Source organism: Oppia nitens, unplaced genomic scaffold (assembly GCF_028296485.1).
Source record: "Oppia nitens isolate AA-2021 unplaced genomic scaffold, nextdenovo-longstitch-racon4-pilon3 scaffold20_pilon_pilon_pilon, whole genome shotgun sequence".
Taxonomy (NCBI): domain Eukaryota; kingdom Metazoa; phylum Arthropoda; class Arachnida; order Sarcoptiformes; family Oppiidae; genus Oppia; species Oppia nitens.
In genome coordinates this window covers 1,500,085-1,518,438 of record NW_026533200.1, presented here as the reverse complement: position 1 = coordinate 1,518,438, position 18,354 = coordinate 1,500,085, and the positions used below count along the sequence as shown (strand labels likewise).

The window sequence follows — 18,354 nt, the reverse complement described above, 5'->3', positions numbered from 1 at the left end:
TCATTGAAAATTACTGATTATTATCTGATCAACGATTGTGACCTCAATTATGACAATAACTACAAAACACGTGTAAATAATAACAATCAATTCAAGTGCTTTTGGCCTAAATGTCGGTTTAAAACAAAAACTACTAATAAATTACAAAGACATCAATTAAGTCATTCAAATTATAAGCAATTCAAATGTGATTTTAATGATTGCAATCAAACATTTGTTACTGAATACGGTCTTAAATTGCATAAAGATATTAAACATTTAAATATTAAATATTTTTGCAATTATACTAATTGTAATAAAATTTTCTTTAGCAAAACCGGATTATTTAATCACAGAAATGCCAAACATTTTAATAAACAATATGTCTGTGATATCAATGATTGCGGCAAAAAATATTCTCGTAAATCATTTCTAAAGTTACATATAATGAATATTCATGTAAAATGCAAACCATTTAAATGTAATGTCGATTATTGCGATAAAACATTTGCAACAAAATGTGAATTACATTTACATAAAAAACAACATTTAAATAAAAAACGATTCAAGTGTTCAGTCATTGAGTGTTTGAAAACATTTACAACAAATTATTGTTTACGACAACACCTATCATTGGATCATTCAATTGAACCAAAATTCAAATGTGATTATAAAGATTGCGGCAAAACATTTGGTATTAACAAACATTTAAAACAACACCGAAATATTGTCCATTTGTTTTAAACAAATTAAAATTTAATGTCAATAATTGTGGCAAAACTTTTTTATATCAATTAGAATTGAAAAGATTTTTTAGAAAAAACAATTTAATAAATGTAAAGTTTTATTTGTTTGTCTATTGTTTATCTATTTGTTAATACCTATATGATTATATAATATTAATATAGATTTTAAATATTTACAATTATTATTTTTCGGATTTAATTCACATTTTGTAAAAAATAAAAAAAAGTATTTATTTACTTAATTTTTTATATATCATTATATTATGATATTTTAATATCAATTTTAATTAAAAACACAAACACTAACTATACTAATAATACATAAATAATAATTATAAATACAGTAAATATAGTTTTAAGTAATAATTAATTACTAATACAGGTAATATAGATTTTTAACATATTATTGACACTAAATGTATAAATAATAAGTTCAATATTGATTAAAACTAATTAAATTTAAATTTCTTTTTTCATATATTATTTTTAATTTAAAATAATCATACAAATAATTAATATATTTTAATATACATATACTTTTAGTTATTTGGTATTAAATTCGTATAATACATGCAGTATAAAGTATTATAATTAGTAAATAATAAATATCTATTTTTTTTAAATATTAAATATCATAATTTATGATTCATAACATATGATTTTATAAGATACTAATTAGTTATTAATTTTTAAATATTTTAACTGTAATATACTGTAAACAAGTTTAAGGATTAATGAAAAATCATTTTATATGAAAATGTATATCCATTTCCTTAAAAACAGGTATTTGACTGACTGTTTGGTATGTGCTTTGAATGTATGGATATAAAAGACAAAACACATTATTATATGTGCGATGAAAGTGGTCGCCATTTTTTCAAGTAATTAAGACAGTCAAACAATACATTTCAATATGAATTTAAATCAATTAATTCAATTAAAATCGTTATCAAATAATTTGAAACAAATTAGTGATAAATTGCGTGAAACATATGAATTGATTAATTGTGATGAAAACAAATTGAATTTATTAGATAATTGTAATTCATTGAAAATTACTGATTATATGATCAACGATTGTGACCTAAATTATGTCAATAACAACACACGTGTTGATTACAACACGCAATACAAGTGCTTTTGGCCTAAATGTCAGTTTAAAACAAAAACTGTTAATAACTTAGAAAGACATCAATTAAGTCATTCAAGTTATAAGAAATTCAAATGTGATTTAAATGATTGCAATAAAACATTTGTTAATAAAGGCAGTCTTCAATCGCATAAAAATACTAAACATTTAAATATTAAATATTTTTGCAATTATACTAATTGTAATAAAATTTTCTTTAGTAAAACCGGATTATTTAATCACAGAAATGCCAAACATTTTAATAAACAATATGTTTGTGATATCAATGATTGCGGCAAAAAATATTATCGTAAATCATTTTTAAAGTTACATATAATGAATATTCATCAAAAATATAAACCATTCAAATGTAATGTCGATTATTGTAATAAAACATTTGCAACAAAACGTGAATTAGATTTACATAAAAAACGACATTTAAATGAAAAGCGGTTCAAATGTACAGTAAAAGAGTGTTTGAAAACATTTACAACAAATCATTGTTTACGACAACACCAATCATTGGATCATTTAATTGAACCTAAATTCAAATGTGATTATAAAGATTGCGGCAAAACATTTTGTGTTTCCTCACATTTAAAACAACACCGAAATATTGTCCATTAGTTTTAAACAAATTCAAATTTAATGTCAATATTTGTTGTAAAACTTTTTTATATCAATCATAATTGAAAAGATTTTTTAGAAAAAAAACAATTTACAATATAAACATTTTGTTGTATATTGAAAATAAATATACATATATCTTTAACATAATGATAATTCAATGATAAATCAAACTTAATATCAATAATTATGGCAAAAATTTTTTTTATTAATAAATTAATGTTAAATAAACAAGTTGAAATAACTTTTATCATTACTTATATTAATTGTATATTTTATTTATTTAATTAATGTTTTTATTTATTTATATATTATTTAATGTATCAACAATAACTTTAATATTGATTAATACTAATTATATTTAAATTACTATTAATATAATATTGAACTTATTATTGATATATTTAGTATAAATTATGAGGAAATATATATTAACTATATTTGTAATTAATTATTTCTAAAAAATTATAATATTTGCTATAATTAGTATTATTATATATTTAGTATGTTTTATTATTATAATTATATAATTAGTATAAATAATCTATTATTTTTATAGACAACAATATCGGGTAAAACTCGGGTAACAATTGACATAACATTTATCCAACAATGAGACGGTTCACAGTAGTGTCGGTTCAATCAGGTATAGATATATAAGTTCACGGGTCAGCTCAACAAACAGTGCGATAGTATGTTATGTTTTCAATGAATTGATATTTAAAAAAATAATTATTTAATTTTTATATATGTGTTTAATTAAAATTGATATTAAAATATTGATACAAAAAAAATTAAGTTCATAAATAATATATACAATTAATCTAAGTAAAGATTTTATTTTTATCAATGGTAATCAATATGTATTAATTATATATATATATATTAAGTCAATTGATGTTTATTTAACATTAATTTTTTTTAAAAAAATAAAAGTTTTGCCACAATTATTTACATTAAATTTTGAATTTTATTTGAAAACAATATCCAAATGAACAGTACTTCGTTGTTGTTTTAAATGTGCGGAAATACCAAATATTTTGCCACAATCTTTATAATCACATTTGAATTCGGGTTCAATTGGATGATCTCATGACTGGTGTTGTCGTAAACAATGATTTGTTGTAAATGTTTTCAAACACTTTTTTACTGAACATTTGAATCGCTTTTCACTTAAAATGTTGTTTTTTATGTAAATATTATTATTTATTAATCCGATTAAACCTGAATATATCATTATAATATATATAATTTATACATGTTTTTTATATTTTATTTTGTCTAATAATATCTATTAATTAATTGATTTTTATAATAGATTATAGATTAACATATATTAAATTAATGAATAAATTATTATAAATCTGTCAATAATTATAATTTTGCTACTAATCTAATAATATTAATGTTTAACAATACATTTAATTTTTTTTAAAAATAAAAATATTATTTTATTAGTTATTTTAAATTATGTAAAAAAATCTACATTTATTATTAAAAATATAGCTGTAGTAATAATATCAATAATAATATTAAGAAATATATATGAATTTTGTAGTAATAACAACTTTTTTTTATTAACCACATTAATCAGAAACTAAACATATTTTTTTTAATAATTTATATTAAAAAATAGATAAAACTAATTAATTATTGTCTATGAATCATAACCTATGATATTAAATAATTTTTTAAAAATATTTACTATTAATAGTTATTAGTTAAAAGTAGTAAAGGATGTAATTTATCATTTTAATACATTATATATAAAATACGGTAAATATATTTTATGTTTTTGAAAATAAAATATATGAAAATTAATTATTTATCTGGAAATTAATGTCTGTTTCGAAAAAAATTTATTTTTGTTATTTTCATAAAAAGTATATAAACTAGTGTTAAATAATTGAAATATTATAAAACTATTGATTATCTGTTATGTGATAATAACTGTTATATAGATAATATATATAAAAGTTATATTTAAAAAAAATGACTTTTTCAATAGCTATTACAGTGATTATGATGACTGTACTAGTGGTCAGGCAATCAGTATCAATGAATAGTATTAATAATTATTACAATTATTATTAGTCTATTTATATTATAATAATAATTATTATTAGTCTATTTATATTATAATAATAATTATTATTAGTCTATTTATATTATAATAATAATTATTATTAGTCTATTTATATTATAATAATAATTATTATTAGTCTATTTATATTATAATAATAATTATTATTAGTCTATTTATATTATAATAATAATTAAACTATTATTATTATTATTATTTTATTAGATGTATCTCAATATAGCTTTGCTGTCGATGCCCTACACCTACAGCAGTCGGCTGGCGAACAGTTTACTGATGGCGACGACATTATTATGGATTGTTATTTTACTCCCGGCACTAATATAAATGTAAACTACATTTCATTGACAAAATCCATGATTCCCAATGATATTGGATTAACATTTATCAGATATAATAGCAATAACAACAATAAGACTGACAATCAATGTATGTAATAATTAAATAAAATTATAAAATATTTAAAAAAAAATATTTATTAATTTTAATTAATACCATCAATAAATTTAATTAATGCATAGGTATAAAAAATTATAAATATTTACCTGGACAACAAAATGTTATCATAGATATCAATACTATAGACAATTTGCGTATAAATATTACCGGTAGTCAAAAGGCATTAGAGGGCTGGTATGGATGTAGGGTTGAACTTGAGCTAAATGGTACTGTATGGCAATCGACATTGAGACAGGTTGAATTGAAATATAAAAAATATGGTCTATTACGTAAAGCTTATGATAAGATAAGATCGTTTTTCAATTACTAGATTTGATTTAATTAATTAATATACATAAATTATCAAGATTATTATTAACTAATTTATCATTTAAAATTTACCCGAAAAAATTTATAATATTATAATTACTATTTAATAATGTAATAATTTTTAAAAAAAATGTTTATTAAATTTTCAAACAATAGAAATATAAATTATTTTTTTTGACATTAAATTTACTACTAATGTTTAATGACATTTAATAATTTATTTTGAATAAGATATTGATGTTATTTTTATTTTATTTTTTTTGATTAAATTATATCAATAATTTATATTAAATTTTTGGACGATAAATGATTTACTTGTAATAACTAAATGATTTTTGTTGTTGTTTTTATTGATTTAATTGAATATTAATAAATATAATATATTTACATTAAATTATTTAGTATACAATATTTTTTTAAATATTATAATTTTATTTAATTAATTAAAAAAATATATTCATATATAAAAAAAACATATTTATATAATTAATATAACAAAATAAGTAAACTATAATTTATGAATTTTGCTTTAAATATATAGAGAAATCATTTGATATTAATGATTAAAAAAATATTTTTTAAAAATTTATTTTATTTGAATTTGTTTGTAATGAAAAATAGTTATTTATATAAAATAGATATTATTAAATCTATATTATTAAATGTACTTAAAAAAATAAGTTTAATATTGATTAATTTCATAATTATAACTGAATTGAATGTAGAGTTTTATTTAAAATAATAATAATAATTAAAATTAAAACAGTATATAATATAATTATCTAAATAATAAAATATAATTAACAATGTAAATTTTAAAAAAATTATAACTATAGTATTTATTTATTAATTAATAATTTATATAAAATTATAACTATAACTATTATATTTATTTATATAATAATAAAAATATACTTTTTAATAAAAAGGTTTAAGGATTAATAATAAGTTATATTTATATGAAAAAGTATATCCATTTCCTAAACAGGTATTTGACTGACTGTTTGTTTGATGTGTGCTTTGAATAAGTGATATAAAAGACAAAACACTTTATATGTAAAAGTTATCGTCATTTTTCAAGTAATTATTGAAGACATCATTCAAACAACACATTTGAATATGAATTTAAATCAATTAATTCAATTGAAATCATTAGCAAATAGTTTGCAACAAATTAATGATAAATTGTGCGAAACATATAAATTGATTAATTGTGGTGAAAATAAATTGAATTTATTAGATAATTGTAATTCATTGAAAATTACTGATTATATTAACAACGATTGTGATCTCAATTATGATGATAACAACAGCAAAAAACGTTTGAATAATAACAATCAATTCAAGTGCTTTTGGCCTAAATGTCGGTTTAAAACAAAATTTGATCATAATTTACAAAGACATCAATTAAGTCATACAAATTATAAGCTAATAAAATGTGATTATAATAATGATTGCAATCAAACATTTTTAACAGAAGACGGACTTGAATCTCATAAAAAATCCAAACATTTAAATATTCAATATATTTGTAATTATACTAGTGTTGGCAAAAAAGAGAAATTTATAAAATAATAGAGAAATTTCTAGAAAGTTTCTAAAAGAAATTTCTATCTATGGGATCCCTATGTTAATTTTGTTTTCTGGATATATGTTATTATGTAACAATACATTGGTTTTACAAGTAATAATTAAATATTAATATTTTTATTATTAATTAAAATAAAAATTAATTTATTTAATTATCTTAAATTCTTATATATATAATAAAATGATTATTAAAATTTTAGAAAACTGATTATTATTAAATAATTATATTTATTTTACATATAGGTATCGCATTTTGTATAGTAGTGTATAGTGTAATGTTATATGAATAGTAGTATTGTCTCATTATTTATATATTATTTCAATAGCTATAGATATGGGGATCCCATAGTATAACAATAAAGTTAAATTTCTATAGAAATTTATTCCTGAGAAATTTTCTAGAAACTTTCTCAGTGAAATTTATTAGAAACTTTCTATTTGCCCATCTTTAAATTATACTGATTGTAATAAAATTTTTATTAGTAAATCCGGGTTACAATATCATATAATTGCCAAACATTTTAATCAAAAATTTATTTGCAATATCAATGATTGTGGGAAAAAATATACTCAAAAATCATTTTTAAAATTACATATAATAAATGGTCATCTAAAATGTAAGCGATTTAAATGTAATGTCGATTATTGTAATAAAACATTTTCGACAAAACGTGAATTAGATTTACATAAAAAACAACATATAAGTGAAAAGCGATTCAAGTGTTCAGTCAAAGAGTGTTTGAAAACATTTACAACAAATCATTGTTTACGACAACACCAGTCATGGGATCATTCAAATGAACCCGAATTCAAATGTGATTATAATAATTGTGACAAAATATTTGGCAATTTATCAAATTTGCAACGACATAAACTTGCTGTACATTTGGTTATTAATAGGAAAATTATTTTTTTAAAAAAATAATTGCTAAATGATTGCGTCAAAACATTTTCAATATATATAAAATTTTTAAAAAAGATCTAATGGCTGTACAACTATTGAAATATTTTTAAAAAATTAAAAATATATAAATTAATTACTTTTATTGTAAATATAAATATTTTCTTAATTTTTTTAAAAAAGACTTTTAACATTAAAATAATAAACTTTTAGTTAAATATTTTTATTATATTACTAAATGTTTTTTTTTCTCTACACATATATTACAATAAACTATATCTCATTAAAAACATTTTAAATTATTACATAATAATAATAAAATAATTTTATAATAAATATTGTTATTTTTTACTTTTATAATAAATTATTGAATAATATTATATATATTTTTTTTAGATTTCGATTAATGTGATTAAATAAAAAATGAATTTATTATTAACATTTACAAATAATTACTACTACTATTACAGATAAATATTAGACATATTATTGAAATTAAATGTACTAAAATAAGTTTTTTTTATAATATTTTTTCATATTTTAAAATAACCATAAAAAAATTATAAATATATTTAAATAATTAAAAATACATGTTATTAAATTTAAACTTAATATTATTATATTATTAACTAAATTATTAAATAAAATTATAGATTTGATAGATTGATTTAAATTCAATATATATTTTAATCTATAAACATTTATAATAGATATTATTAGACAAATTAAAATATCATTACATTTTACATTAATACTATAAACAGGTTTAAGGATTAATAATAATATAAAGTTATTGATATATTTATATATATGAAAAGGTATATCCATTTCCCTAAACAGGTATTTGACTGACTGTTTGTTTGTTTGGTGTGTGCTTTGAATGTGTGGATATATAAGACAAAATACATGATATATATGTGCGATGAAAGTTATCACCATTTTTTCAAGTAATTATTGAGAAGACATTCAAAAACAAAACACATTTAAATATGAATTTAAATCAATTAATTCAATTGAAATCATTAGCAAATAGTTTACAACAAATTAGTGACAAATTGTGTGAAACATATGAATTGATTAATTGTGATGAAAATAACTTAAATTTATTAGATAACTGTAATTCATTGAAAATTACTGATTATTATCTGATCAACGATTGTGACCTCAATTATGACAATAACAACACACGTGTGGATAACAACAAGCAATACAAGTGCTTTTGGCCTAAATGTCGGTTTAAAACAAAAACTAAAAATAAATTACAAAGACATCAATTAAGTCATTCAAATTATAAGCAATTCAAATGTGTTTTTAATGATTGCAATCAAACATTTGTTACTGAATACGGTCTTAAATTGCATAAAGATATTAAACATTTAAATATTAAATATTTTTGCAATTATTCTAATTGTAATAAAATTTTCTTTAGTAAAACCGGATTATTTAATCACAGAAATGCCAAACATTTTAATAAACAATATGTCTGTGATATCAATGATTGCGGCAAAAAATATTCTCGTAAATCATTTCTAAAGTTACATATAATGAATATTCATGTAAAATGCAAACCATTTAAATGTAATGTCGATTATTGCGATAAAACATTTGCAACAAAATGTGAATTACATTTACATAAAAAACAACATTTAAATAAAAAACGATTCAAGTGTTCAGTCATTGAGTGTTTGAAAACATTTACAACAAATCATTGTTTACGACAACACCTATCATTGGATCATTCAATTGAACCCGAATTCAAATGTGATTATAAAGATTGCGGCAAAACATTTGGTATTAACAAACATTTAAAACAACACCGAAATATTGTCCATTTGTTTTAAACAAATTAAAATTTAATGTCAATAATTGTGGCAAAACTTTTTTATATCAATTAGAATTGAAAAGATTTTTTAGAAAAAACAATTTAATAAATGTAAAGTTTTATTTGTTTGTCTATTGTTTATCTATTTGTTAATACCTATATGATTATATAATATTAATATAGATTTTAAATATTTACAATTATTATTTTTCGGATTTAATTCACATTTTGTAAAAAATAAAAAAAAAGTATTTATTTACTTAATTTTTTATATATCATTATATTATGATATTTTAATATCAATTTTAATTAAAAACACAAACACTAACTATACTAATAATTATACATAAATAATAATTATAAATACAGTAAATATAGTTTTAAGTAATAATTAATTACTAATACAGGTAATATAGATTTTTAACATATTATTGACACTAAATGTATAAATAATAAGTTCAATATTGATTAAAACTAATTAAATTTAAATTACTTTTTTCATATATTATTTTTAATTTAAAATAATCATACAAATAATTAATATATTTTAATATACATATACTTTTAGTTATTTGGTATTAAATTCGTATAATACATGCATTATAAAGTATTATAATTAGTAAATAATAAATATATATTTTTTTAAATATTAAATATCATAATTTATGATTCATAACATATGATTTTATAAGATACTAATTAGTTATTAATTTTTAAATATTTTAACTGTAATACTGTAAACAAGTTTAAGGATTAATGAAAAATGTATATCCATTTCCTTAAAAACAGGTATTTGACTGACTGTTTGGTATGTGCTTTGAATGTGTGGATATAAAAGACAAAACACATTATTATATGTGCGATGAAAGTGGTCGCCATTTTTTCAAGTAATTAAGACAGTCAAACAATACATTTCAATATGAATTTAAATCAATTAATTCAATTAAAATCGTTATCAAATAATTTGAAACAAATTAGTGATAAATTGCGTGAAACATATGAATTGATTAATTGTGGTGAAAACAAATTGAATTTATTAGATAATTGTAATTCATTGAAAATTACTGATTATATGATCAACGATTGTGACCTAAATTATGTCAATAACAACACACGTGTTGATTACAACACGCAATACAAGTGCTTTTGGCCTAAATGTCAGTTTAAAACAAAAAACTGTTAATAACTTAGAAAGACATCAATTAAGTCATTCAAGTTATAAGAAATTCAAATGTGATTTAAATGATTGCAATAAAACATTTGTTAATAAAGGCAGTCTTCAATCGCATAAAAATACTAAACATTTAAATATTAAATATTTTTGCAATTATATTAATTGTAATAAAAGTTTCTTTAGTAAATTCGGATTAATTAATCACAGAAATGTCAAACATTTTAATAAACAATTTGTTTGTTATATCAATGATTGCGGCAAAAAATATAGTCAAAAATCATATTTAAAATTACATATAATGAATGTTCATCTAAAATATAAACCATTCAAATGTAATGTCGAGTATTGTTATAAAACATTTTCAACAAAACGTCGATCAAATTCTCATAAAAAACAACATTTAAATGAAAAGCGATTCAAATGTACAGTAAAAGAGTGTTTACAAAATATTTACAACAAATCATTGTTTACGACAACACCAATCATTGGATCATTCAATTGATCCCTAAATTCAAATGTGATTATAAAGATTGTGGCAAAACATTTGGTATTGACAACCATTTAAAACAATACCGAAATATTATACATTTGTTTTAAACAAATTCAAATTTAATGTCAATAATTGTGGAAAAACTTTTTTTTTATCAATCATAATTGAAAAGATTTTTTAGAAAAAAACAATTTAATAAGTTTTATTTATTATTTTTTTTTTTTGATAACAATTTACAAAATAAACATTTTGTTGTTGTATATTGAAAATAAATATACAAATATCTTTAACATAATAATAATTCAATGATAACTCATTATTAATGTCAATATTTGTAGTAAAACTTTTTTTTTATTAATAAATTAATGTTAAATAAAAATCAATTGACTTTACAACTAATAGTTATTACTTATTGATGATATGATACTAAAATAAATTTTTAAAATAATTACAATTATTATTATACAACTTTGTAAAAAAATAAAATAAGTTTTTTTTATCTATACTTATATTAATTGTATATTATATTTATTTACTTAATTTTTTATGTATCAAATATGTATCAAAACTAAATATATCAATAATAAGTTCAATTATGATTACTACTAATTATATTTAAATTATTTTTACATATTTTATTTTTCATTTAAAATAATGATAGGAATTATTAATATACATATACTTACTATAGTTATTCTTAGATAAAATGAAACTAAAAAAATATTTAAACTGTAATATTGTAAACAAGTTTAGGGATTAATGAAAAATTATTTTATATGAAAAGGTATATCCATTTCCCTAAAAACAGGTATTTGACTGACTGTTTGGTATGTGCTTTAAATATGAGGATATATAAGACAAAACACGTTATTATATTTGCGATGAGAGTGATCGCCATTTTTCAAGTAATTATTTTTAAGACAATCAAACAATACATTTGAATATGAATTTAAATCAATTAATTCAATTGAAAACTTTGGCTAAAAATTTGCAACAAATTAATAATAAATTGTGTGAAATATATAAATTGATTAATTGTGGTGAAAATAAATTGAATTTATTAGATAATTGTAATTCATTGAAAATTACTGATTATATTATTAACAATTATGACAACAACAACACACGTGTGGATAACAACACGCAATTAAAGTGTTTTTGGCCTAAATGTCGGTTTAAAACAAAAACTGATAATAAATTAAAAAGACATCAATTAAGTCATTCAAATTATAAGCAATTCAAATGTGATTTTAATGATGATTGCAATCAAACATTTGTTAATCAAGAGGGTCTTCAATCTCATAAAAATATCAAACATTTTAATATTCACTATATTTGTAATTATAATAATTGTAATAAAATTTTCTTTAGCAAATCATTATTATTTCGTCATAGAAATACAAAACATTTAAATATACAATACATTTGTGATATCAATGATTGCGGCAAAAATTTTTCTCGAAATGAATTATTAAAAAATCATAAAATAACTGTTCATCTAAAATATAAACCATTCAAATGTTATATCAATTATTGCGATAAAACATTTACAACAAAAAGTCATTTAAATTGTCATAAAAAACTACATTTAAGTGAAAAACGATACAAATGTTTAGTTAAGGATTGTTTGAAAACATTTACAACAAATCATTGTTTACGACAACACCAGTCATGGGATCATTCAATTGAACCCGAATTCAAATGTGATTATAAAGATTGCGGCAAAACATTTGGGTTTTCCAAACATTTAAAACAACACCGAAGTAATGTCCATTTGTTGTAAACAAATGGAAACAAAATCAATATTAAATATAGTTATCAATTGATTTTACATATATAGTTAATACCTATTGATTATATATTAAAATAATTTTTCTATTATTTACAATTATTTGTATTTAATTCAAATTTTGTATAAAAATAATTTTAAATATATTTTATCTTTACTTAAATAAATTCAAATGTAATGTCAATAATTGTGGCAAAACTTTTTTTTTTAATTTATATAATTCAATATTAAACAAACATCATTTTATTTTACATCTATTAGCTATTGATTATATAATATTATAATAGATTTTAAATATTTAAAATTATTATTATTCGGATTTAATTCACATTTTGTAAAAAATAAAATAAGTTTTTATCTTTACTTATATTATTTATTTACTTAATTTTTTATGTATCCTTAAATTATAATATTTTAATTATCTTTTACTTATTTTTATGTATTATTTATTATCATATTTAAAAATCAATTTTAATTAAAAAACATATACAAAAAGTAAACAATTATTTTTTAAAAATATCAATTCATTGATAACACACTATCGCACTGTTTGTTGAGCTAACCCATGAACTCATACCTATACCTGACTGACCCGAAATTACTTTCAACCGTTTCATTATTGGATAAATGTTATGTCAATTGTTACCCGAGTTTTATCCGATATTGTTGTCTATAAAAATAATATATTATTAATACTAACTAAATAACTATACAAATAAAACTTACTAAATAAATAATAATTATAATTATAGTAATTATTATAATTTTTAAGAAATAATTTATTAGTATACTAGAGGTATAATTTTTTTATCTTTACTTATATTAATTGTATATTATATTTATTTACTTAATTATTTTTATGTATCAAATATGTATCAAAAGTAAATGTATTAATAATAATTTAAATTTTGGTTAATAGTAATTATATTTAAATTATTTTATACATATTTTATTTTTCATTTAAAATAATCATACAAATAATTTATAAATTTTAATATACATATAAAATGTATAGTTATTTATTGATACAACAGAATATTTTAACTATAATATACTGTAAACAAGTTTAAGGATTAATGAAAAATTATTTTATATGAAAAGGTATATCCATTTCCTAAACAGGTATTTGACTGACTGTTTGTTTGGTGTGTGCTTTGAATAAGTGATATAAAAGACAAAACACATTATTGAAAGTGATCGCCATTTTTTTCGTCTAAGTTATTTAAGACATTCAACAACACAATGAATATGAATTTTAATCAATTAATTCAATTGAAATCTTTAGCAAATAGTTTGCAACAAATTAATAATAAATTGTGTAATAAATTGATTAATTGTGGTGAAAATAAATTGTATTTATTAGAGAATTATAATTTATTGAAAATTACTGATTATATTATCAACAATTATGATAACAATAACAACACACGTGTGGATAATAACAATACGCAATACAAGTGCTTTTGGCCTAAATGTCGGTATAAAACAATAGATAAAAATAAATTAAAAAGACATCAATTAAGTCATTCAAATTATAAGCAATTCAAATGTGATTTTAATGATGATTGCAATCAAACATTTATTAATGAAGACGATCTTCAAAGGCATAAAAATACCAAACATTTAAATATTAAATATATATGTAATTATAATAATTGTAATAAAGTTTACTTTAGTAGCTCCGGATTATCTACTCATAGAAATGCCAAACATTTTAATAAACAATATATTTGTGATATCAATGATTGCGGCAAAAAATATAATCAAAAATCAAGTTTAAAATTACATATAATGAATGTTCATCTAAATTATAAGCGATTTAATTGTATTGTCGATTATTGTAATAAAACATTTTCGACAAATTGTGAATTAAGTTTACATAAAAAACAGCATTTCAATGAAAAGCGATTCAAGTGTTCAATAAAAGAGTGTTTGAAAACATTTACAACAAATCATTGTTTACGACAACACCAGTCATTGGATCATTCAATTGAACCGGAATTCAAATGTGATTATAACAATTGCGGCAAAACATTTACCAATTTATCTAATTTGAAAAGACATAAATTAGCTGTACATTTGGCTATTAATACAAAAATTAATAATAATAATAATAAAATTAAATCTCAAAAATTAAATGATTGCGTCAAAACATTTCAATATAAATTTTAAAAAGACATCAAAATCTCTTGAAATGTTGAATTTTTTTCCATAATTTAAAAAATATAATAGTTATTACCTATTGATGATATGATATTAAAATAAATTTTTTTAATAATTACAATTATTATTATTTGTATATAATTTAAATTTTATCAAAATAAAATATAATAATTTTTTGTATTTATTTACTTAATGTTTTTATGTATTATTATATGTATTAAAACTAAATGTATCAATACTAATTATATTTAAATTATTTTTACATATCTTATTTTTCATTTAAAATAATCATACAAATAATTAATATATTTTAATATACATATACTGTGTATAGTTATTTATTGATAAATTGAAATAACAAAATATTTAAACTGTAATATACTGTAAACAAGTTTAAGGATTAATGAAAAATTATTTTATATAAAAAGGTATATCCATTTCCCTAAAAACAGGTATTTGACTGTTTGTTTGGTGTGTGCTTTGAATAAGTGATATAAAAGACAAAATACATTTAATAAGTGAAAGTTATCGCCATTTTTAAAGTAATTATTGAAAAGACATCATTCAAACAATACATTTGAATATGAATTTAAATCAATTAATTCAATTGAAATCATTAGCAAATAGTTTGCAACAAATTAGTGATAAATTGTGTAAAACATATGAATTGATTAATTGTGGTGAAAATAAATTGAATTTATTAGCGAATTGTAATTCATTGAAAATTATTGATTATATTATCAACGATTGTGACAACAATTATAACAACAACACACGTGTGGATAACAACAGCACGCATTTAACGTGTTTTTGGCCCAAATGTCGGTTTAAAGCTATTAACGAAAGTCACTTACATTTACATCAATCATGTCATTCAAATTATAAACAATTCAAATGTGATTTTAATAATGATTGCAATCAAACATTTAAGTATAAAACTACACTTAAATCGCATATAAATGTTAAACATTTAAATAGTAATAAGAAATATATTTGTAATATCGATAAATGTAATAAAATATTTTTAAGTAAAAACAGTTTACAATATCATAAAAATGCTAAACATTTAAATATACGATTCATTTGTGATATCAATGATTGCGGCCAAAAGTTTACACATAAATCATCATTGAATAAGCATATAATGATTGTTCATATAAAATGCAAACCATTTAAATGTAATGTCGATTATTGTGATAAAACATTTGCAACAAATCGTCGATTAAATTGTCATAAAATACAACATATAAATGAAAAACGATTCAAATGTTTAGTTAACGATTGTTTGAAAACATTTACAACAAATCATTGTTTACGACAACACCAGTCATGGGATCATTCAATTGAACCCCAATTCAAATGTGATTGAAATTTAAGACATTCAACAACACAATGAATATGAATTTAAATCAATTAATTCAATTGAAATCATTAGCAAATAGTTTACAACAAATTAATAATAAATTGTGTGAAACATATGAATTGATTAATTGTGGTGAAAATAAATTGTATTTATTAGAGAATTATAATTCATTGAAAATTACTGATTATATTATCAACGATTGTGACCTAAATTATGACAATAACAACACACGTGTGGATTACAACACGCAATACAAGTGCTTTTAGCCTAAATGTCGGTTTAAAACAAAAACTGCTAATGACTTACAAAGACATCAATTAAGTCATTCAAGTTATAAGAAATTCAAATGTGATTTTAATGATTGCAATAAAACATTTGTTAATAAAGGCAGTCTTCAAATTGAATTTATTAGATAATTGTAATTCATTGAAAATTACTGATTATATTATTAACAAATATGACAACAACAACACACGTGTGGATAACAACACGCAATTAAAGTGCTTTTGGCCTAAATGTCGGTTTAAAACAAAAACTGATAATAAATTAAAGAGACATCAATTAAGTCATTCAAATTATAAGCGATTCAAATGTGATTTTAATGATGATTGCAATCAAACATTTGTTAATCAAGAGGGTCTTCAATCGCATAAAAATACCAAACATTTAAATATTAAATATTTTTGTAATTATACTAATTGTAATAAAATTTTCACTACTAAATCCTTATTAATTCGTCATAGAAATACAAAACATTTAAATATACAATACATTTGTGATATCAATGATTGCGGCAAAAAATTTTCTCGAAATGAATTATTAAAAAATCATAAAATAACTGTTCATCAAAAATATAAACCATTCAAATGTTATATCAATTATTGCGATAAAACATTTACAACAAAAAGTCATTTAAATTGTCATAAAAAACTACATTTAAGTGAAAAACGATACAAATGTTTAGTTAAGGATTGTTTGAAAACATTTACAACAAATCATTGTTTACGACAACACCAGTCATGGGATCATTCAATTGAACCCAAATTCAAATGTGATTATAAAGATTGCGGCAAAACATTTGGGTTTTCCAAACATTTAAAACAACACCGAAGTAATATTCATTTGTTGTAAACAAATGCAAACAAAATCAATATTAAATAGACATCAACTGATTTTACTTATATAGTTAATACCTATTGATGATATATTAAAATAAATTTTCAATTATTTACAATTATTCGTATTTTGTATAAAAATAAGTTTAAATAAATTTTATGTTTACTTAAACAAATTCAAATGTAATGTCAATAATTGTGGCAAAACTTTTTTTTAAATTTATATAATTCAATATTAAACAAACATCATTTTATTTTACATTTATTTGTTAATACCTATTGATGATATAATATTAAAATAGATTTTAAATATTTACAATTATTATTATTCGGATTTAATTCACATTTTGTAAAAAATAAAAAATAAAATAAGTTTTTATCTTCACTTATAGTATTTATTTACTTAATTTTTTATGTATCCTTATATTATAATATTTTAATATCAATTTTAATTAAACACATATAAAAATGGTAAACAATTATTTTTTTTTAAATATCAATTCATTGATAACACATACTATCGCACTGTTTGTTGAGCTAACCCATGAACTCATACCTATACCTGACTGACCCGACATTACTGTCAACCGTTTCATT

The 18,354-nt window shown here is 19.6% G+C and overlaps 1 protein-coding gene across 1 annotated transcript; it reads left to right on the top strand.

Moving 5' to 3' along the window:
* The first annotated feature begins 4,403 nt into the window (after positions 1 to 4,403).
* Positions 4,404 to 5,423, top strand: LOC128953194 (uncharacterized). Its single transcript, XM_054298668.1, has 3 exons — positions 4,404 to 4,546; positions 4,790 to 5,011; positions 5,104 to 5,423. The coding sequence occupies exons 1-3, from the start codon at positions 4,474 to 4,476 to the stop codon at positions 5,349 to 5,351; spliced, it is 543 nt and encodes a 180-aa protein (XP_054154643.1). The 5' UTR covers positions 4,404 to 4,473; the 3' UTR covers positions 5,352 to 5,423.
* The last annotated feature ends 12,931 nt before the right edge of the window (positions 5,424 to 18,354 follow it).

What these genes read in the sequence shown, in the direction of transcription:
- LOC128953194 (XM_054298668.1), top strand. Translation starts at nt 4,474, where the DNA reads ATGACTTTTTCAATAGCTATTACAGTGATTATGATGACTGTACTAGTG. An exon ending in GCAATCAGTATCAATGAATA is followed by an intron (nt 4,547 to 4,789) that starts GTATTAATAATT and finishes TTATTTTATTAG; the next exon opens with ATGTATCTCAATATAGCTTT. An exon ending in CAATAAGACTGACAATCAAT is followed by an intron (nt 5,012 to 5,103) that starts GTATGTAATAAT and finishes ATTAATGCATAG; the next exon opens with GTATAAAAAATTATAAATAT.